This window comes from Triticum aestivum, chromosome 2D (genome assembly GCF_018294505.1).
Source record: "Triticum aestivum cultivar Chinese Spring chromosome 2D, IWGSC CS RefSeq v2.1, whole genome shotgun sequence".
In the NCBI taxonomy this organism is placed as follows: domain Eukaryota; kingdom Viridiplantae; phylum Streptophyta; class Magnoliopsida; order Poales; family Poaceae; genus Triticum; species Triticum aestivum.
The window spans coordinates 66,090,056-66,112,699 of NC_057799.1; the positions used below are offsets into that span (position 1 = coordinate 66,090,056).

Consider the following 22,644-nt stretch of genomic DNA (forward strand, 5'->3'; position numbering starts at 1 on the left):
AGTTGTAAGGTGTGAAGTTAAGACTTGAAGCTCGACCACGGCAGAAGAAAGAGAAAGGACGAAAGTCGTCCCCTATGCCTTAGCCATAGGCTCTATACGATATGCCATGATGTGTACCGCGATGTGCCTTGCCACGTGTCTGGCAAGGGGGTATAAGAATAATCCAGGAGTGGATCATTGGACATCGGTCAAAATTGTCCTTGGGAATAAGGAAATGTTTTCTCAATTATGGAGGTGATGAAGAGTTTGGCATAAAGGGTTACGTCGATACAAGCTTTAACACCTATCCGGATGACTCTGAGTAGCAAACTGGATACGTATAGTGGAGCAACCATTTGGAATAGCTCCAAGTGGAGCACAGTAAGGAACATCTACAATATGAAATAGAGATTTACGAAGAACACACGGATCTGAATATTGTAGACCCTTTGACTAAAACCTCTCTCGTAAGCATAACATGATCAAACCCTAGAACTCATTGAGTGTAAATCACATGGTGATGTGAACTAGATTATTGACTCTAGTAAACTCTTGTGTGTTAATCACATGGCGATGTGAACTAGATTATTGACTCTAGTAAACTCTTGGGTGTTAGTCACATGGCGATGCGAACTATGAGTGTTGATCACATGGCGATGTGAACTAGATTATTGACTCTAGTGCAAGTGGGAGACTGTTGGAAATATGCCCTAGAGGCAATAATAAAATGGTTATTATTATATTTCCTTGTTCATGATAATTGTCTGTTGTTCATGCTATAATTGTATTAACCGGAAACCGTAATACATGTGTGAATACATAGACCACAATATGTTCCTAGTGAGCCTCTAGTTGACTAGCTCGTTGATCAATAGATGGTTGTGGTTTCCTGACCATGGACATCAGATGTCGTTGATAACGAGATCACATCATTAGGAGAATGATGTGATGGACAAGACCCAATCCTAAGCATAGCACAAGATCGTGTAGTTCGTTTGCTAGAGCTTTTCTATTGTCAAGTATCATTTCCTTAGACCATGAGATTGTGCAACTCCCGGATACCGTAGGAGTGCTTTGGGTGTATCAAACGTCACAACGTAACTGGGTGGCTATAAAGGTGCACTACAGGTATCTCCGAAGTGTCTGTTGGGTTGGCACGAATCGAGACTGGGATTTGTCGCTCCGTATGACGGAGAGGTATCTGTGGGCCCACTCTGTAATGCATCATCATAATGAGCTCAATGTGACTAAGGAGTTAGCCACGGGATCATGCGTTACGAAACGAGTAAAGAGACTTGCCAGTAACGAGATTGAACGAGGTATGGGGATACCGACGATCGAATCTCGGGCAAGTAACATACCGATAGACAAAGGGAATTGAATACAGGATTGATTGAATCCCCGACATCGTGGTTCATCCGATGAGATCATTGTGGAACATGTGGGAGCCAACATGGGTATCCAGATCCCGCTGTTGGTTATTGGCCGGAGAACGTCTCGGTCATGTCTGCATGGTTCCCGAACCCGTAGGGTCTACACACTTACGGTTCGGTGACGCTAGAGTTGTTATGGGAAATAGTATGTGGTTACCGAAGGTTGTTCGGAGTCCCGGATGAGATCCCGGACGAGACGAGGAACTCCGGAATGGTCCGGAGGTGAAGATCGATATATTGGACGAAGGGTATTGGAGTCCGAAATTGTTCCGGGGGTACCGGGTGACGACCAGTGTGTCCGAAAGGGGTTTCGGAGGCCCCGGCAAGCGTTGGGGGGCCTTATGGGCTAAGGGGAGGGGGCACATCAGCGCACTAAGGGGTTCTGCGCCCCTCCCACCCCATCTCACGTAACGTGGAGAGGTGGGGGCGCCTCCCCTAGTGCAGCCACCCCTCCCGGCTTAGGGGGCAAGTTTCCTAGGGGTGGGGGCGCCCAAACCCATCTAGGGTTTCCCCTGTGGCCGCCGCCCCTCCCCTAGGGAAACCCTAGGGCACCTCCTCCTCCCTCCTTCCCCCTATATATAGTGAGGGAGAGAGAGGGCAGCCGCACCCCCTTCCCTGGCGCAGCCCTCTCCTCCTCCAACTCCTCCTCCTCCTCCGTAGTGCTTAGCGAAGCTCTGCCGGAGAACCACGAGCTCCTCCACCACCACGACGTTGTGCTGCTGAAGTTCTCCCTCAACTTCTCCTCTCCCCTTGCTGGATCAAGAAGGAGGAGACGTCCCTGGGTTGTACGTGTGTTGAACGCGGAGGCGCCGTCCGTTCGGCGCTAGATCGGATCTTCCGCGATTTGAATCGCCGCGAGTATGACTCCATCAACCGCGTTACGTTCTTGTAACGCTTTCGCGTAGCGATCTTCAAGGGTATGAAGATGCACTCCCTCTCTCTCGTTGCTAGCATCTCCTAGATTGATCTTGGTGACACGTAGGAAAATTTTGAATTATTACTACGTTCCCCAACAGTGGCGATGTCAGAGATCACACGAATGGGGTAGCAGCTTGCACGGTAGTACAAAGTGCAGCGACGTGCTAGCCGGGCGGGACAACCCGGTTGCAGAGAAACAGGGTTGCCCGGGCCAAGCACGATCTTTGGGCGTGAGTAGCAGGCGGGTTATTTGCTTTGTGGTGGTTTTCCATTGGAAAAATGCATGACGGGGTGGGGCAACGGGGCTAGTTTTTTTCTTTCATGAGGAACAGACGTCGTGGACTTTGAGAGTTGGATATGTTGAGAGGACGGATTGGAGCACCGGCTCAGGAGCAGGCAAGCCGTGTCCGGACTTGGTCTCACATCGTTTTGTTTTTCCTTATCCGTGTGTAGATTTACTTTTAAATCTCAGCCGTCAGTCTTGAAGGTTAACATAAAATTAACGGATATAAGGAGATGACGGATGAAGAACTATGAAAATCTTCATCCTTTATTATTAGATAAAGATTGGAGGCTTTGACAAATGATCATGGTTACCCTTAAAGTACGGAAAATGGTAATCTTCAGATATTGCTTCGTCAACTTGTAATATTTCAGTTCAGATACTTTATGTAACTTTTATGCACCGATGTTAGTGGGAGAGATAGTATTGGTTAAATGATGAATTCCGGTCCATTTTCCTCATAACCATCAATTTAATTTTGTATGCACTTTTATTTTCAGCCTTTATTTATTTCTAAAATACGAAAAAATACTTCCAATCACAATATACATTATTGTTACAACTAGGAAAGCTATTGAGGTTGACACCCTTATTCGAGTTGTTGTTGGCACAAGTGAAAGTTTATTTGTGTTGCAGAGTTCATGATTGATATAGGAATCAATGCTTCCACATATTGATACATTAGTATCTAACTGAGGGAAAACTTGGTGCTACCTACATACCTCGAACTTGGGGCCCAACAACTGCAACAAGGCAAATTAGCTGGAGCAATAAGCACCCACTAGGTAGGAGGGGTTGGCACCAAAGCCTATACGATGTTCACCTCTCACACGTACTTCCTTAGGGCTTCTCTTGGTCCTCCTTCCATGCTCGAGCCACCGAGCATGACGTTCACGACGCAGGTCCCTTCAAGGGGGCTCTGCAACCATTAGAGTTTCTTCATTCACCATCATCATGACATTGACGTTTGGATCATGCAGGGGCGTCTGCTCTTGCTTCAGGTGCTCAGGTGGAACGAGGACACCCCTTTCGGGCATGCTTTGGCGCCCCGAACTCCCTCTGGTCACTCATCCGATTATCACCCTTTCGCAACCTCCCTTCTGCTAAATCAATGAAAAGTCAATTCAAAAAAAAAGTGGGGAGCTTTGCTGAGAGCGGCAAGCCGATGTTGCGACTGCGGATGGTGCTGCTGCGATGGCAAATCACGGGCGACATAACAGTTGGTGGAGGATTTTTCTTTTCGCAGCATGGTGTGTGGCGAGAGACTAGCGGGACCTGCGATCCTGAGCATAACACAGCTGCAATTGGCTGGGGAGACTGATCGAAGCCTCTGATCGATCAACCGACGCCAAGCGTCCTCCTTTTGCTTGAGGCACCAGGGCTACGTACTCTTTCTTCATCATGCAAAAGCACGCTGCAAAAAATAGTCAACTAGTCATTTTGCCCACTACAGAATATTCAGTTTTCTACCGGGATTAGAGCCATCGCAAGGGGTAGGTTCGGAGCAGCTACTGCAACTATTTAGTTCAACGCGGTAGATATCCAGCAACACACTCTGGGTGCAGTATCAAACTGACAAGTTAGTAAGAACCAGCCTCGTCATCTCGGGTAGGAGACGGCCGGTGAGTCAGGTAATATTACCTCCGCCCAAACTCAGTGAGACGGTATAGATGCGTTCGGCCATTCCCAGAGAACTTCATAAGGTTGATGCGAATCATCCTCGTTCAGGGAAGATTCACCTTGATCTCTCGCCATTCTTCTGAAAACAGCAATCTGGGAAGCATAGCCAGGTTCGTCGCTCGAGCTGCCGACGCCATTGAACTCCACAGTGTAGTTGTGGCTTGCAGCGAGGCCGGTAGCCCAGCGCTGGAACTGGGACCTCGTCCACTCGAACTTGTGGTCATGGTTGCGGAACTTGCAAGGTCCAGCGTTTTCTTCCTGCTCCTCTTCCTTGTTTGGCAAAGCTGACCTCTGGAGGATAGGGTTGTATTCGTAGTTGGGTGTCGAGACAATGAGCACCGCCGGACAGAATGAACTCAATGCAACGTTGCCGAATAAACTTGCTTGGTCCTCCTCCACATGCTCAATCACCTGCAGTTTACTTCGGTTAGTCGAAAAAAGTGCCTAAACAAAACCAACATGCAAGGAATGTACAAGCATTTCCGGGTACATTTTATGCAGAATAGGTTACTGATTACAAACATCCTTCTGGTATGTTGTCTTGCACATAAAGGAACTAACTCCCGCGTTCACTCCTACAGTAATTCTACATCAAATCCACATCAGGAACTAACAACCCATATGCACAGATCAATTCTAGAACAAAACCAAGCCTAACGTTTTACATACATAACAAAACCAAACAAGAAGATACAAACAGTTCAAAATGAGTACTCAGCTACCTCAAGACAGGTGCCAATATCAAACCCATATAAGCGAGAATCAAAATCTGTTACTGATCCATGATAGAGCACAGCTGTTGGAACACTAGTTTGTAACAAGAGTTTCTTGCTAAGCTTCTGATGAAGGCTCTGCAATGTCAGATAGAGGTGAAACAAATCCAAATATAAATCATTGAAAAGGAAAAAAAATGGTTCAAAGAGTAAACAATTATTTGAGCATGACTTTGAACCTTTGCCGCTCTTGTAAGACCCTTTCGAGAAATATCAACACCAACAATTTTTTCAAGGGTTGTTGGATGCTCTAACAGTGAGTCGAGAAGACTACCAGATCCACAACCAAAATCAACCTGAAAAAATCAGCTTTAATAGTGACAAGCCAATACTTGTAAATAAGGAACTAGGATGAAAGTAATATTCACCAATGTTGTGGCATGCAGCTGATTGATGTGCCGAACAGCAAATTCAACTCTCTGTTTAGATAAAGGAGGATTGAACAAGGCCTTCTCCATTCTATCTTCTAAAGGTTCAGTTACTTGCAACACCTTTACGGAGAACTCCAAGACGCAGCTGTCTGCAAAGATGTTCAAATGTAGGAAGGATCTTGAAGCTCAATTCCAACAATCATAGATAACTGTCAGATTGAGCTATTGATATAGGTGGTAGCTCACCTCTAGATATCTTGGAAAGGTCCAGTAACAACTCACCAGCTGCAGCCAGGCTCAAATCCCTATCAGACAGTTGATCTACAAAGCATGCACTTTGATTAACTGAGAGTTGAGTTGCACATGATTCAAGCTGATTCCTTACAGCTCCAGCCCCTATCTCAAACTCAAACTCATTATTGACTTCTAGGAGATATCTCGTTCGGCTGTCCTTCATAAACAGGTGAACACTGTAGCTTATGCAAGCCAACGATCCATGGGACGGAAAAACACCAGAATCTTGACCATCAATGTCTGTCAAAAATGCACTGCTTTCAAGCTGCTGATATGATGTATCCATGGAAAAATATCCAACTGCGTTGCATGTTCTTGAGTCACCACCACTTGTCTTGCCATAGACAGATAAGCACATTGCAAATTCTTGTAAAAATATATTTGGATATATCGTGAAGCCATCAGTGCTCTTAGGAAGATAGAGCTTCTCCACAGGCGTGTTCAGCTGCTTAAAATAACGATTGAACCAAATCAAGACCTTCAACGCAGAATTCTGAATAGCATCAGTTTCCTTGCTCCAGCTATAATCTGTAGAATACTCTAGTAAAAGCTCCCTCTTCTTTGAATATATTTTGACAGAGCACTTGAACATGTCTGGGTTTTCCTTGGCAATCCTTCCATCATTTGCGCACTGATTTCCTGAGGTTGCTTTCGGTGACCCCATCTCTTCAGAGCCCACTAGGACATTACAGGATGCACTTACCCCATTGGCAGCGAAATGGGGTTCTGATAGCCTCTGGAGGCGACAGAAAGAACAAAGGAGATCTCGTGGAGAGGGGCCTTTCCAACTGGTACGAGTATAAACACACGGAAGCTCTGCCACAAGAATTGAGTCCTTGGAGATCTTGTAAATTCCATCAGGTAATTTTCGCAGAAGAATCCTGAGGATACAAAAGCATGTTACATAAACAAAATATAAAATAGGGCGAGAAAGAGTAGTTCCTACAAGACAGAGAAAAACAGTCTCAAAATTGAAGATAAGTAGAACACAATGGAGAGAAACTGATGAATGACCGGCATCTACAGCTAGATTACGATTCCCTATAGATCGTTAGCTGGTGTATCACTTATTCATAGAAGATTGCAGTTTTGCTGCAAACACATAGCATACAAGTGAAATCGTCAACAAGCTTGTACCTGTAATAGGTACATAGATTGACATGATCAGTTTGAAGTTCTGTATCTCTCCTTGTGTATCCAACATTTGCCAAAACTGCATCTCCATAAATTGTTTGGCCAGAAATGTAGGAAGCTCGCTTATTTATTACGCAGTTCATATTGCGATCTCCACGATCATCCACCAATTGTTTTGATAAATCAGAAACAAATTGTACATCCGGAGCTGGGAAATAAAACCTCATCTCAGGAGATGCTTTGTCAACTGTTCTGCAGTAAGAAAAATGCTTTAAACTGTCAGCACAACCAATTTGCTGTAAAGGTTCAGAAATCAAGACTTCACCAATCACAGACTCTGCGCTGACCTTGAGACAAGGACATGAGATGAATCAGTTGCAGAGAGCTTCGATGCTATATCACCCATGTAATGTTCATTCTCTGATATATTAAGGCTTACCATCTTAGGTTCATCCTCCATCACACAAGGAATAAGAACTGCTTCTACTCTTATGGGATCTGAAATACCAGACCAGCGCTGAAGTGCCAAATCAACAGCCTCAGGGGAATAAGGCCTTTGACTCTGAATCCACAAGTTTCTGCTACTAACAGATACACCAAGAGATTGTTTGGCAGCATTATAGATCATTGAAAGAACCAAGAGAGGATCAAATTCTGCCTTAGGGTCAATAATTTTACACAATATATGGACCTTAACATCACAAGCAACAATAGCTGAAATAGGTAGCTTTCCAAGGAGGTCCCCAGTTCTTCTGAGTGTCACACTCAAGTGCCCAACAAGAGGATGATATGATGTGGGGAAGTTCTGAAATGAAGCATAGAAGCCTTGTTAGAATAGGTATTGAATAATTGGAACTGAGAAGGATATCGTAGACAAATAAATGTGTGCTTCAATTAACATCTAAAATTCATAGAGAAAATGATTGAGACTTCAAGACCTATATTTAGATATCATATTGAAACACGTGCTCCGACATGATAAGAGAATTGTCAGAGAGTGTAAAAACATGAACACAAAAGTGCCCAAAGAAAAAAATGACAGTATGTTCTGTCAGTCTGTCGTTTACAACAGATAACCATAAACAAGATATATCGCTTCGTCAATGAAGGTCCTCATTATCAAACTCTTATAAAAATATTAACAATAGTTATTAATTATGCCCTACGAAAACAAGCTAGCCATCAAATGCAAGGATCCCAGTGCCAGGAGAGGGGAAGATAGAGTTCCCCTGAAATGGGCAACACCATGAAAATACCAATCTACCTTTTTCTTCCTATGAACTTAGATTTGTACATAACTTAAATCTTAAACTTTGAAGATACAATACCAAGATCAGGCAAAAATACGGACCTCCTCTGTAAAAAAGCGAGATATCCGACGAATAAGTTCCTTCCAAGCTTCTTCAGGTGTATTAGGGATATTTGATGTGGGCTGAATACCAAGCTACAATAGAAAAAAAAATGATTATCATAACTTGCCCATAGCATGAAGAACATTGCACATCATGGAACTATGTTATACAGGCCAAATAGCTAGCTACCTAACCTATCGCACAAAGGAACTAGGTAATTGCACACCTTCTTACTGAAGTTCCTGATCATTGTTTATGAGAATTATCAGTAGAAAGGGCAACGAAAGATGGGCTACAGTACACAACTCATTCACCAAGGATGGATTCTTCAAACTGGGTTACTGACCTCAGAAGCCAAATGTTCGTATCTAAGATACGTACAAGATAGCATTGCTGACTAAACATAATGGGGCACTTCATGCCAGAAAGAAACAACTGAATCTAGAGAATTGCAACTAGTCCTTGTCCCCCTTTTCAGGTAAGACAGCCTAATAATGTTACAAACACACCCTAAAGCCCCAGCGGTAGAAAACTTGGCAACCTACATGCATAGGGAGGAAGCAGAACCCCACGCCGCCACCAGCCCTAACCGGTTTACCTTTTCGATGGCGATCTGCGCGGCGGCCTGCTCGGCGTCCTTCTTCCTGGCGAAGGTCCCCGGGGTGGAGACGCTGAGCACCCCGGGGATGTCGAGCTGGCAGCGGTAGACGCACCTGGTGCTCTGCGGCAGCGCGAGGCCGGGGCAGACGCCGTCAACGGCCTCCCGCACCTCATCCACCCTGTAGACTGCCTTGGCGCCGTACCTCTGGTGGATCATCGCCTTGGGCGTCGCCGTCGCCGTCGGCATTGCGACTCGTCTCGGCTTCGATCGACCCCCGCCGCCGCCTCACCGCGGCCACAGGCAGCCGCGCCCAAATCCTCCACAGGCAGAATCGATCGATCGATGAGGGCGGAAAAGAATGAATTTGCGACCGAGGAGTGGGAATGGAATCGGAGGGGAAAGGACGGATCACGAATTAGTGGAGTTAAACCCCAACCGTGAAGAGGAGTCGAGGCCTCGAGGGGTTGGGTGAAAGGAGGCGCTTCCGTGCGGTGTAGGGAAAAAAGGTTTAGGTTCAGCCGGATGATACAAGGCGGGTACTGGGCGCCGGCGCACCGGCACAAATTTGGGCCGGTCAGCGCGTGACCGTACGATGCAAAAACTGTTAGCCGTCAGATCTACTCGTCGCTTCGTCAATCTCCATCGTCTTCCTGCAGAAAAATTGCAGCGCCAGGAAGGGAGACAGGCTATAGCGAGCGCCGTCGACACCACGCTGTACCCCGCCAGAAAATGGTTGAGCTTCAAGCACCACATCGGCGTTCCTCGTCGCTGTTGGGCGCCCTCGTCGGCCGTCCGCGCTTGCCGGAGATCCGCGCTCCCCATGGATGCAGCTCCGCCGCCCGCGCTCGTCGGAGATCTGCGCTCACCATGGATGCAGCTTCGCCGTCCGCGCTCGCCATGGATGCAGCTTCGCCGCCCGCGCTCGCCATGGATGGATCCCGCCCTTGCCGCCCGCGCGCGCCATGGATGCAGCTCCGTCTCGCTGGCGATTGACTGGTTCTAGCAAATAGAATTGCCCGTTGTAGCATTTTTCGTTGTTGGTCGTAGAAAAATGGAGACACGGTTGCAGCAAAAAAGAAACGTCGTCGTTGTTGCTGGTTGTAGCTCGCCGTTGCAGGTAGCAACATTTGCATTCTAAAAATGAACAGATGTAACAAAACCCGTTGCCGAACGTAGCAAATACCTACGACGGTTGCAGCAAAAAGTCGTCGTCACCGTCGCAGTTCGCAGCTCGGCTCTGATGGATGTAGCAAAACATTACGCCGGTTGTAGCAAAACGCGATGCTAGTTGTAGCAAAACCGCGACGCCATCTGTGTGTTGTAGCAAAACGTGACGCTAGTTGTACCAAAATGCTATGCCAGTTGTAGCGGAATCTATGCCGGTTGAAGCATGTAGCAAAACTGCGGCGATTGCTTTTTGCTAGGAGCAGCACCGCCTCGTCCTCGCCGTCCAATGTGTGCCCGTGGTTGCAGGCTTGCAGCAATGGCTATGGTTGTGATTCCACTGGCTGGAGGAGATGCGGCATGGCTAGAGGAGATCGTTGGTGGAGGGCTCTCATGGAAGATGTGTTGCTGCTGGAGAAGAAGAAGACCGAAGACGCGAGTGGATAAGGGGATGAGAAGATAAGGCATGTGCGGTTGGCTTTGCTCGGGGAAAAAATAGAAGCACCTGGGCCAGGTACGTGTCTTGCGAGGTGCTACATGGATGCTACGTGGGCTGTGTATGTGGGGCTACACCGAACGAGACGCACGAGTGGCACGCGACCTACCGAAGCTTCGGCCGGCGCACCGTCTCGAAACGCTTTCCATGATGGCGGGTACTGGGCGCCGGCGCACCGGCACAAATTAGGGTCGGTCAGCGCGCGACCGTACGATGCAAAAACTGTTAGCCGTCAGATATACTCGTCGCTTCGTCAATCTCCATCGTCTTCCTGCAGAAAAATTGCAGCGCCAAGAAGGAAGACAGGCTACAGCGAGCGCCGTCGACACCACGCTGTACCCCGCCAGAAAACGGCCGAGCTTCAAGCACCACATCGGCGTTCCTCGTCGCCGTTGGGCGCCCTCGTCGGCCGTCCGCGCTTGCCGGAGTTCCGTGCTCCCCATGGATGCAGCTCCGCCGCCCGCGCTCGTCGCCGTCCGCGCTCGCCATGGATGCAGCTTCGCCGCCCGCGCTCGCCATGGATGGATCCTGCCCTTGCGGCCCGCGCGCGCCATGGATGCATCTCCGCCTCGCTGGCGATTGACTGGTTCTAGCAAATAGAATTGCCCGTTGTAGCATTTTTCGTTGTTGGTCGTAGAAAAATGGAGACACGGTTGCAGCAAAAAAGAAACGTCGTCGTTGTCGCTGGTTGTAGCTCGCCGTTGCAGGTAGCAACATTTGCATTCTAAAAATGAACAGATGTAACAAAACCCGTTGCCGAACATAGCAAATACCTACGACGGTTGCAGCAAAAAGTCGTCGTCACCGTCGCGGTTCGCAGCTCGGCTCTGATGGATGTAGCAAAACATTACGCCGGTTGTAGCAAAACGCGATGCTAGTTGTAGCAAAACCGCGACGCCATCTGTGTGTTGTAGCAAAACGTGACGCTAGTTGTAGCAAAATGCTATTCCAGTTGTAGCCGAATCTATGCCGGTTGAAGCATGTAGCAAAACTGCGGCGATTGCTCTTTGCTAGGAGCAGCACCGGCTCGTCCTCGCCGTCCAATGTGTGCCCGTGGTTGCAGGCTTGCAGCAATGGCTATGGTTGTGATTCCACTGGCTGGAGGAGATGCGGCATGGCTAGAGGAGATCGTTGGTGGAGGGATCTCATGGAAGATGTGTTGCTGCTGGAGAAGAAGAAGACCGAAGACGCGAGTGGATAAGGGGATGAGAAGATAAGGCATGTGCGATTGGCTTTGCTCGGGGAAAAAATAGAAGCACCTGGGCCAGGTACGTGTCTTGCGGGGTGCTACATGGATGCTACGTGGGCTATGTACGTGCGGCCGCACCAAATGAGTCGCACGAGTGGGACGCGACCTGCCGAAGCTTCGGCCGGCGCACCGTCTCGAAACGCTTTCCATGATGACGGGTACTGGGCGCCGGCGCACCGGCACAAATTTGGGCCGGTCAGCGCGCGACCGTACGATGCAAAAACTGTTAGCCGTCAGATCTACTCGTCGCTTCGTCAATCTCCATCGTCTTCCTGCAGAAAAATTGCAGCGCCACGAAGGGAGACAGGCTACAGCGAGCGCCGTCGACACCACGCTGTACCCCACAAGAAAACGGCCGAGCTTCAAGCACCACATCGGCGTTCCTCGTCGCCGTTGGGCGCCCTCGTCGGCCGTCCGCGCTTGCCGGAGATCCGCGCTCGCCATGGATGCAGCTCCGCCGCCCGCGCTCGTCGGAGATCTGCGCTCACAATGGATGCAGCTTCGCCGTCCGCGCTCGCCGTGGATGCAGCTTCGCCGCCCGCGCTCACCATGGATGGATCCCGCCCTTGCCGCCCGCGTGCGCCATGGATGCATCTCCGTCTCGCTGGCGATTGACGGTTCCAACAAATAGAATTGCCTGTTGTAGCATTTTTCATTGTTGGACGTAGCAAAATGGAGACACGGTTTCAGCAAAAAAGAAACGTCCTCGTTGTCGCTGGTTGTAGCTCGCCGTTGCAGGTAGCAACATTTGCATTCTAAAAATGAACAGATGTAACAAAACCCGTTGCCGAACGTAGCAAATACCTACGGCGGTGGCAGCAAAAAGTCGTCGTCACCGTCGCGGTTCGCAGCTCGGCTGTGATGGATGTAGCAAAACATTACGCCGGTTGTAGCAAAACGCGATGCTAGTTGTAGCAAAACCGCGATGCCGGCTGTGTGTTGTAGCAAAACGTGACGCTAGTTGTAGCAAAATGCTATGCCAGTTGTAGCAGAATCTAAGCCGGTTGAAGCATGTAGCAAAACTGCGGCGATTGCTTTTTACTAGGAGCAGCATCGCCTCGTCCTCGCCGTCCAATGTGTGCCCGTGGTTGCAGGCTTGCAGCAATGGCTATGGTGTGATTCCGCTGGCTGGAGGAGATGCGGCATGGCTAGAGGAGATCGTTGGTGGAGGGCTCTCATGGAAGATGTGTTGCTGCTGAAGAAGAACAAGACCGAAGACGCGAGTGGATAAGGGGATGAGAAGATAAGGCATGTGCGGTTGGCTTTGCTCGAGGAAAAAATAGAAGCAACTGGGCCAGGTACATGTCTTGCGGGGTGCTACATGGATGCTACGTGGGCTGTGTACGTGGGGCCGCACCGATAGAGACGCACGAGTGGGAGGCGACCTGCCGAAGCTTCGGCCGGTGCACCGTCTCGAAACGCTTTCCATGATGGCAGGTACTGGGCGCCGGCGCACCGGCACAAATTTGGGCCGGTCATCGCGTGACCGCATGCTGCAAAAACTGTTAGCCGTCAGATCTACTCGTCGCTTCGTCAATCTCCATCGTCTTCCTGCAGAAAAATTGCAGCGCCAGAAAGGGAGACAGGCTACAGCGAGCGCCGTAGACACCACGCTGTACCCCGCGAGAAAACGGCCGAGCTTCAAGCACCACATCGGCGTTCCTCGTCGCCGTTGGGCGCCCTCGTCGGCCGTCCGCGCTTGCCGGAGATCCGCGCTCGCCATGGATGCAGCTCCGCCGCCCGCGCTCGTCGGAGATCTGCGCTCACCATGGATGCAGCTTCGTCATCCGCGCTCGCCATGGATGCAGCTTCGCCGCCCGTGCTCACCATGGATGGATCCCGCCCTTGCCGCCCGCGCGCGCCATGGATGCAGCTCCGTCTCGTTGGCGATTGACTGGTTCCAGCAAATAGAATTGCCCGTTGTAGCATTTTTCATTGTTGGTCGTAGCAAAATGGAGACACAGTTGCAGCAAAAAAGAAACGTCGTCGTTGTCGCTAGTTGTAGCTCGCCGTTGCAGGTAGCAACATTTGCATTCTAAAAATGAACAGATGTAACAAAACCCGTTGCCGAACGTAGCAAATACCTACGACGGTTGCAGCAAAAAGTCGTCGTCACCGTCGCGGTTCGCAGCTCGGGTTATGGATGTAGCAAAACATTACGCCGGTTGTAGCAAAACGCGATGCTAGTTGTAGCAAAACCGCGACACCGGCTGTGTGTTGTAGCAAAACGTGACGCTAGTTGTAGCAAAATGCTATGCCAGTTGTAGCAGAATCTATGCCGGTTGAAGCATGTAGCAAAACTGCGGCGATTGCTTTTTGCTAGGAGCAGCACCGGCTCGTCCTCGCCGTCCAATGTGTGCCCGTGGTTGCAGGCTTGCAGCAATGGCTATGGTTGTGATTCCGCTGGCTGGAGGAGATGCGGCATGGCTAGAGGAGATCGTTGGTGGAGGGCTCTCATGGAAGATGTGTTGCTGCTGGAGAAGAAAAAGACCGAAGACGCGAGTGGATAAGGGAATGAGAAGATAAGGCATGTGCGGTTGGCTTTGCTCGGGGAAAAAATAGAAGCAACTAGGCCAGGTACGTGTCTTGCGGGGTGCTACATGGATGCTACGTGGGCTGTGTACGTGGGGCCGCACCGAACGAGACGCACGAGTGGGAGGCGACCTGCCGAAGCTTCGGCCGGCGCACCGAACGAGACGCACGAGTGGGAGGCGACCGGCCGAAGCTTCGGCCGGCGCACCGTCTCTAAACGCTTTCCATGATACAATCGCTCGTGTAAGCCGTCCCCCACGCTCGCCACGTGTCCCTGTGGGGACAGGCACCGCCTGGGCCTTATCTCCTCGTCTTATGCGCACGCCCCGAGCCACTCATTTTCCCCCAAGGTCGATCCCCCTTTGTCTTCCACCTCTCGCATCCTCCTATTTCTCTCCGTCGAGCACCGCGCCCCCAAGGACAAAATCCAAATCCTGCTGCCCAAGCTCCACGCAGCGCTGCAAAAACTGCTATTGTCTCCACCGGTGGTGGACTGATGCTCCGTCCTCGCGTCGTCCGTTGCTGCGGTCGGATATTCCGGGCATTCGTCCGGCCGTTGATGTGGTCGGTGACTCGGTGTTGCCAAGCATGTCGGTGCAGTGCCGCCGGTGCTGTGGAGGAAGTAGCGTTGCGCCTGTGGATCTCGTCAGCATCAGGGATGCTTCCACGCAGCAGTGCGCGTGCTGCGTCCTCTGCCGATCTTGGCGAGCGAGGGAGCTGCAGTGTATGACGCCGGTGGGCGGAGAGCTGCAGTGCGGCGTGGCGGGCGCGGCGGAGGCTCTAGTGCAACACATGGTGTTGTACTCGCCGTCGGACCTCACCGGCGACGGAGCTGCAGTGCAGTGTTCGTCTCATCGCCGGCCCGAGACGGAGCTCCAGTGCAACATGTCGTACTGCGACCGACGGACCTCACCGGTGGCGGGAGCTGCATTGCAGCGTTCATGGTGCTGCGACCTTCTCATCATCGCCCCGCGGTGGAGTTGCAGTGCAGCATGTCGTGCTGCTACTGGCGGACCTCACCGGCGGCAGGAGCTGCAATGCAACGTTCATGGTGCTACGAACTTCTCATCGCCGACGTAGTAGAGCTGTAGTGCAACGCGTACTGCTGCAACCGGCGTACCTCACCGGCAGCGGGAACTGTAGTGCAGCGTACAACAGCGATGACGGCTGCTGTGACCCGCGGGAGTTGAGCTTTGCTACGTTGGTTGGTGAAGGAGACGTTGCTGTCGAAAGAAACGTGAGGGACAGAGACGCGGGGAGGGGCCTGATCCGACGTCTCTCAGAGGCGTAATTGGACGGCTGTCAACCCGACTGATTTTCCACCAAAATCAGTCGGTTGATTTGTAGTAGCGGGCAGAGAAGATCAGTACTGCTCCTTCGTTCCAAGTGTGTTGAGCACCCTAGAAGAATTTAGAAATTGCAAAAATATTAGTCGCATTTATAATTAATATTCTTTGTAATGTACGCATCCTCTTGTTTGGCTCTTTAGAGCATCTCTAGCATAGCCGCTATATCCGTCCGGCTCGTAAAAATAACATCCGATATATCAGTACTAGGCTGAAAAACAGCCCGAACAGATACCTTATATCCTGCCGGCCCGCAAACAATTTTAGGGCGAGATGTAAAAATCACCCTCCAGTCGCCAAATCTTGTGTTTTCCCTCCTTCTCTACGGTTTCCCATATCCAACACTTGTCTTGGCGGAGGGAAATTTCTAGGTGCTCGCTATTCCGCCGCACCCGCCCCCCTCCCCAAATCTCCAGCGGATCCTCCTTCCTTCGGCCACTCTGCGACATGGAGAGCTTCGGCCGTCCTCGCCCGCGTCTCCTCCACTAAGATTCGACATCGAAGGGGCGCCAATTCTTGCCGCGGGCGGGCTGCAGCCGCCATCACCATGGATCTAGCCGGGAGGTTCAATTGGTGCCTCGTTTGTGGACGGATCCGGCTACTCGGGCCACGATTGAGCAGCCATCGTCCACGCGGGCTGTAGGGAGACGAGTGGAAGTAGGGGAGGCGGTGGAGAAGGGAAGGGCTGCGACATCTGCGCTTTCGGCCGGCAGTGGGGGAGAGAGGGATGCGGCTTGTCGGTGTACTAAAGTTTGGGTTGTTTAGTACCCTAGACTTGTGCACATGCAGTTGCAGCATTCCCAATGGCAGGGCTTGCTGGAGGGCAGCTCCACACAAGACACAAGAATTGGTTGACATAAAGAAGACCCCAAGGCAGATGATCAAGAATTACTAAATAGTTCTGAAGATCAAGGCTTTGGTTACCGGCAAGCTCCGTGGCCGGCAAGCTCCCGCTACAACGCCGCCGCTCCACCTCAGCGACACACCAGTCGCCTGTCGAGTAGGTGTCAAGCGGGCAGGCTGTTTGGTGAGCTATGTCTGGGCACGTATCAGCTCACCGCCGAAGAGACAACTTTAATGACACTCGTCTCAGAGGCGTGTCAAGATAACATGAGGTAGCTGGGCAAACGGCACAGAAGGAGAGACAATCCTTGTCGGCAAGCATCACCAGCGTGACACCTAATGGCGCATTTAGTGCATTTGTCCTAACCCGTCAGAGTTAGGTATGATAGCACTGTAGCCACTGTTTACGGTGTGTATTTACCATTTTGCCACTTTGGTGGCCCCTTCATCTATAAAAGGAGGCACATGGTTACTTTTCCAAAGGTCGACACTTTGCTCATTTGCACGCATAGCTGCACTTCCCGTGCACCTTGCTGGCAAATTGCGCTCCTTGTACTTGAGCTCAAACACTTCCAGTATAGAAAGTAGGAGTAGGGTTTTACGCTTCGCAGCGGCCCGAACTTGGGTAAAACCTCATGCATTCTGCGAGTTCTGCTCTTTGTGCTTGTTGATCTCCCTAGTCGAACCGCAGGGGGCCTTTGATGGTCCCATAGATCGTCGTACGCACGACATCTTTGGCGCGCTAGGCAGGGGGATCACTCGTGTGAGCCTGAAGTAGCAGTTCGCGCGTCAGCTTCATCGTCTTCATGACCATGGCTCCCAAAAAGAAGGGCACCACGGTGGGCGCTCCGTCTATGCCCAAGCTACCGATGCCGACACCTACGGGCGACGGCATGGGAGGCGGAGGCGCCAAACAGCTTCCACGGTGCTCTGGCGATCCAAGCCAGGCGAGCGGCGTTGTCCGGAGTGGGAACAATAACAACAACCCCCATGCCACCAGGTCCAAGGATGGAGTTGTGCTGCCTATAGGCGGCACAGCGAACTCCAAGGACGGTGCGGTGCCATCCAAGACACCCACGCCGGCGCACACGCCACGACCATCTCAGGTCATGCGTGACAAGCAACACTGCGGCATCGGCGGCTCTGGGCGTCCGCATGGCAAAGCGCATGCGCATCATTCCCAGGATGTGCAAGGCCAATATCCATGCCAACATGCTGGCGAAAACAGGCCACGGCTGTAGGATCGAGATGGAGTTCCTTCTGGCTCTGTCAGGAGTAAGAGCTCCGGTCAATCTTCGTGCCACGCCATGCTCAATACACCGGCAGGGGCCCTAGCACGAGCCCAGTTGCTCCTAGACTTCCCTCTTGCGGCAGAGAAGATGGAGGAGTGGAGAGCTACTATACAGAGCCTCGTCAGCTTCGCCAACGACGACAATCCGTAGCAGGTGGGGCCCTCTCGTCAGCAACCCACTGCTCCAGTGCGTGCAGCTAGCGAGCGTTGATACTTCTCCATCGTATCTACTTTTTCTAACGCTTTTACACTTGTTTTGGACTCTAATTTGCATGATTTGATTGAAACTAACTGGACTGGCGCTGTTTTCAGCAGAACTACCATGGTGTTGTTTTTGTGCAGAAATAAAAGTCCTCGGAATGGAACAAAACTTTTTGGAGAATTATTTCAGAATATATAAAAAATACTAGAACCAAGAACCACCGGAGGGGTTGCCCTGGCTGGCCACGATACACCAGGGCGCGCCACCCCGTCCAGGCGCGCCCTGGTGGGTTGTGGTCACCTCGTGGCCCCCCTGACCCTAATCTCGACTCCATAAATACCTATTTTCGATGAAAAAAATAAGGGAGGAAGTTTCATCGCGTTTCACGATACGGAGCCGTCGCCACCTCCTGTTCTTCATCGGGAGGCCAGATCTAGAGTCCGTTTGGGGCTCCGGAGAGGGGGATCTTCGGTCTTCGTCATCACCAACTCCTTCATCGCCAATTCCATGATGCTCCCCACCGGGAGTGAGTAATTCCTTCGTAGGCTCGCTGGTCGGTGAGGAGTTGGATGAGATTCACCATGTAATCGAGTTAGTTTTGTTAGGGCTTGATCCCTACTATCCATTATGTTCTGAGATTGATGTTGCTATGACTTTGCCATGCTTAATGCTTGTCACTAGGGCCCGAGTGCCATGATTTCATACCTGAACTGTTTATGTTATCACCATTATATCTATGTTCTTGATCCGATCTTGCTAGTCATATGCACCTGCTATATGTTATGATCTGTAAACCCCGAGGTGACAATAATCGGGATACTTTGCGGTGCTGACCGTAGTTTGAGGAGTTCATGTATTCACAATGTGTTAATGCTTTGTTCCAGTTCTCTATTAAAAGGAGGCCTTAATATCCCTTAGTTTCCTTATGGACCCCGCTGATACGTCTCCAACGTATCTATAATTTATGAAGTATTCATGTTGTTATATTATCATTCTTGGATGTTTTACAATCATTTTATAGCAACTTTATATCATTTTTTGGGACTAACCTATTGACCCAGTGACAGTTGCTGTTTTTTACATCGCGGGAAATCAATATCAAACGGAGTCCAAACACCGCGAAACTTTTTGTGGATTTTTTTGGACCAGAAGACATCCGGTGGGCCAAAGAAGAACCTGGGGGTGCCCCGAGGGGGGCACAACCCACCAGGGCGCGCCCAGGTGGGTTGTGCCCACCTCGGTGGCCTCCCGCACTCCCTCTTTGCCCTATAAATTGCCAAAATATTGCAAAACCCTCGGGGGTAAACCTAGATCAGAAGTTTCGCCGCCGAGGCCTATGTAGCCACTGAAAACCAATCTAGACCCCGTTCCGGCACCCTACTGGAGGGGGAATCATCTCCGATGGCCATCTTCATCATCCCGGCGGCCACCACGATGAGGAGGGAGTAATCCACCCTCGGGGCTGAGGGTTTGTACCAGTAGCTATGTGTTTAATCTCTCTCTCTCTCTCGTGTTCTTGAGATGTCACGATCTTGATGTATCGCGGGCTTTGTTAATGTAGTTGGATCATATGGTGTTTTCCCCTCTCTATCTTGTTGTGATGAATTGAGTTTTCCCTTTGAGATTTTGTTTTATCGGATTGAATATTTTTATGGATTTGAGAGCACTTGATATATATCTTGCATATGAATACCCGTGGTGACAATGGGGTATTATTTTGATTCACTTGATATATGTTTTGGCACTCAACTCGCGGATTCCTAAGGTGACATTGGGGTAATCTACGCATAGGGGTTGATGCACGTTCTTGTCTTTGTTTCTCTGGTAGAAATCTTGGGGCACTCTTTGAGGTTCTTTGTGTTGGATTGAGTATTATGAATCTGAAATTATTTAGTGTTATTTTAGTACGAACTCTTGGATAGATCGATCGGAAAGAATAGGTTCGAGGTGGTTTCGTACCCTACAAACAATTTCTTCTTATGTTCTACGCTAGATAGGAACTTTGGAGTAATTCTTCATCGCACGTTCAGGGATGGTTATGTGATCCAATTATATTAGCATTACTGAGAGATTGCACTAGCGAAAGTACGGTCCCTAGGCCTCATTTTCAAGCATTGCAATATCGTTTGTGCTCCGTTTTATTAATTGCTATCTTGCTGTTTTTTATTGTCACTATTACAAAAACCAATATCTACTATCATTACTACACTTGTATCACCATCTCTTCACCGAACTAGTGCACCTATACAAATTACCATTGTATTTGGTGTGTTGGGGACACAAGAGACCTTTTATTATTTGGTTGCAGGGTTGTTTGAGAGAGACTATCTTCATCCTACGCCTCCCACGGATTGATAAACCTTAGGTCATCCACTTGAGGAAAAATTGCTATTGTCCTACAAAACTCTGCGCTTGGAGGCCCAACGCGTGTCTACAAGAATAAATTTGCGTAGTAGACATCAGGCTCTTTTCTGGCGCCGTTGCCGGGGAGGCGAGTGCATGAAGGTATATCTTTAGATCTTGCAATTGAATCTTTTAGTTTCTTGTTTTATCACTAGTTTGGTTTTATAATAGAAAACTACAAAAAATGGAGATTGGGTTACCTCATGTTGTTATTTATCTTTATAATGTCTATCTTGAGAATAAGGATTCCGATCATTGTGCTCAATTGCTAGAAAAATAATTCAACAAAATTTATGGCATAAAAAAGTTGGATGATGGGCATGATTGCAATATTGTTAGTATGAATTCGTTGGATATCCATGATGTTAATGATGATTGCATTAGTCTTGATAATGATGTCTCCTATAAGAATGTCAATTTTTGTGGAGTGAATTGGGAGTGCAATTGTACACCAAAAAGTGAAGATAGATTTTGTAAGAAGCATAAATATTTAGAAACGAAAAAGTTACAAGAGAGACTAGATGATTGTGCTGAAAGATTTAATTTTTCTTGCCATCCTTGTGAACTTTGTAATGAACGTGGTCATTTAAATCTCCAATGCAAATTGTTTCACGATCAAATTGTGTCCAAAAATTGTGATAACTTGATTACCCTTGAGCAACATAAAGAGCTTAGTCTTCTTTTGGGGTATGAAGAAATGAAATGTATAACTGAGGGTATTCCAAAATTTAATCTCAAGAGATTTCTTGATTTTGATCTAGAGGAAATTTTTATGTTTTGTGTGGTAAATTGTATTGAGAATCCTTATATTTCCAACTATCGAAAGACAAGAAAACAAATAGAATATGAAGAGAGTACTAATGAAAGGGAAAATATTTCCCAATACCCTCCTAGTGTTTATTATGATGAATCAGGTAATGAGGAGGAGCTTCCTATCCAATCAATCTCTTCAACAAGAAGCTTGAAAAAATTAATTAAACCCACACATGATGTGAGGAAGAAGAAGAAAATAAGAAAGAATAGAGGTAAAAAGGTATCTCTCCGAAAAAATGTTGCTCCTATTATTGTTGTGCCTCATGAAAATGAATCAAAAATAATTGTGGAAGATGATGCACTTGATGATGATTTTGTTATGCCTATTGCTTCTTGTGATGATTATGATTGGGAAGATAATGATACTTCTTATAATCTTGGAAATCTTTTTGGCACCAACTTGGGAAATTATGATAATATCAATTGTTATACCGTTGGTGCTATTCATACTACTAATGATGAGAATGATTATGCTTATGATATGCCAAGCCACAAGCTTGGGGATGCTATGTTTGATGAGAATGGCATGTTTGAGAATTTATTTGCTGCAATTAATGTTTGTTCCAAGCTTGGGGATGCTATGTTTAATGAAGATGATCTTTTTATTCCCCCTACTTTGAATGATCAAATTTGCTATGATGATTGTGTGCCTCCTATATATGATGAGAACGACGTTGCTACTTATGATGATTATTGTCATGATGCTTATGTAATAAAAAGTAGTGATAATTATTGTCATAATTTTGAATATCCTCTTACGATCATTACACTTTTAATGTGGAAACAATTTTTAGTATTCGAGTTTCATATCATACTCCCACTATTGTGAATGAGAATAAAATTGCTTACATGGAGAGTAATAAATTTTCTATGCCTTTGGATCATGAAAAGAATGTTTTATGTGATGGTTATATTGATGAATCTATTCATGATGCTACTGAAAATTATTATGAGAGAGGAACTTATGATTCATGATGCTCTTGTTATGATTCTTTGAATCCTTATCTTTTATGCGAGCATCATTGAACTCATCATGCCTAGCTTAAAAGGCATTAAAAAGCGCTTGTTGGGAGACAACCCAGTACTTTTACCTACTATTTTTGTGTGTTCACATGATTAGGCTAATGTAGTAATCATGTTTTATTGCTTTTGTTTCAATAAAGTGCCAAGTAAGACCTTTGGGATGGTCTATGGTGATAGTTGATTTGATTTTGCTAAAAACATAAACATTTGCACTCAAGAAAATAATTTTCATTTTTAACAGAAGCGTGATAAAATACTGATTCTTTCTGAAGAATATTAATAGACAATTTTCCCAGGTTGTCCTAATTTTTCATAATTTTTGGAGTACCAAAAGTATGGCTGGAGTACAGATTACTACAGACTGTTCTATTTTTGACAGAATCTGTTTTCAATGCATAGTTTGCTTGTTTTCTAGTTTCTATGGCTTATCTTGCTCAATATAGATTGTGGAATGATATGCTACA

At 48.2% G+C, this 22,644-nt stretch overlaps 1 protein-coding gene across 2 annotated transcripts; it reads right to left on the reverse strand.

Annotated features, from left to right (window-relative positions):
* Positions 1–3,225: 3,225 nt before the first annotated feature.
* Positions 3,226–9,436, reverse strand: LOC123048735 (small RNA 2'-O-methyltransferase). 2 transcript variants are annotated; one of them, XM_044471779.1, is made up of 10 exons: positions 8,816–9,436; positions 8,217–8,309; positions 7,213–7,670; positions 6,869–7,117; positions 5,684–6,612; positions 5,435–5,586; positions 5,246–5,362; positions 5,016–5,144; positions 4,255–4,704; positions 3,226–4,027 (listed from the first exon to the last, which is right to left on the reverse strand). In XM_044471779.1, exons 1-9 carry the CDS (start codon positions 9,062–9,064, stop codon positions 4,267–4,269), a joined length of 2,814 nt encoding a protein of 937 aa, XP_044327714.1. In that variant the 5' UTR covers positions 9,065–9,436; the 3' UTR covers positions 3,226–4,027; positions 4,255–4,266. The 2 variants fall into 2 exon arrangements, with proteins under 2 accessions (XP_044327714.1, XP_044327713.1); XM_044471778.1 differs by having other exon boundaries at positions 3,226–4,704.
* Positions 9,437–22,644: the final 13,208 nt, after the last annotated feature.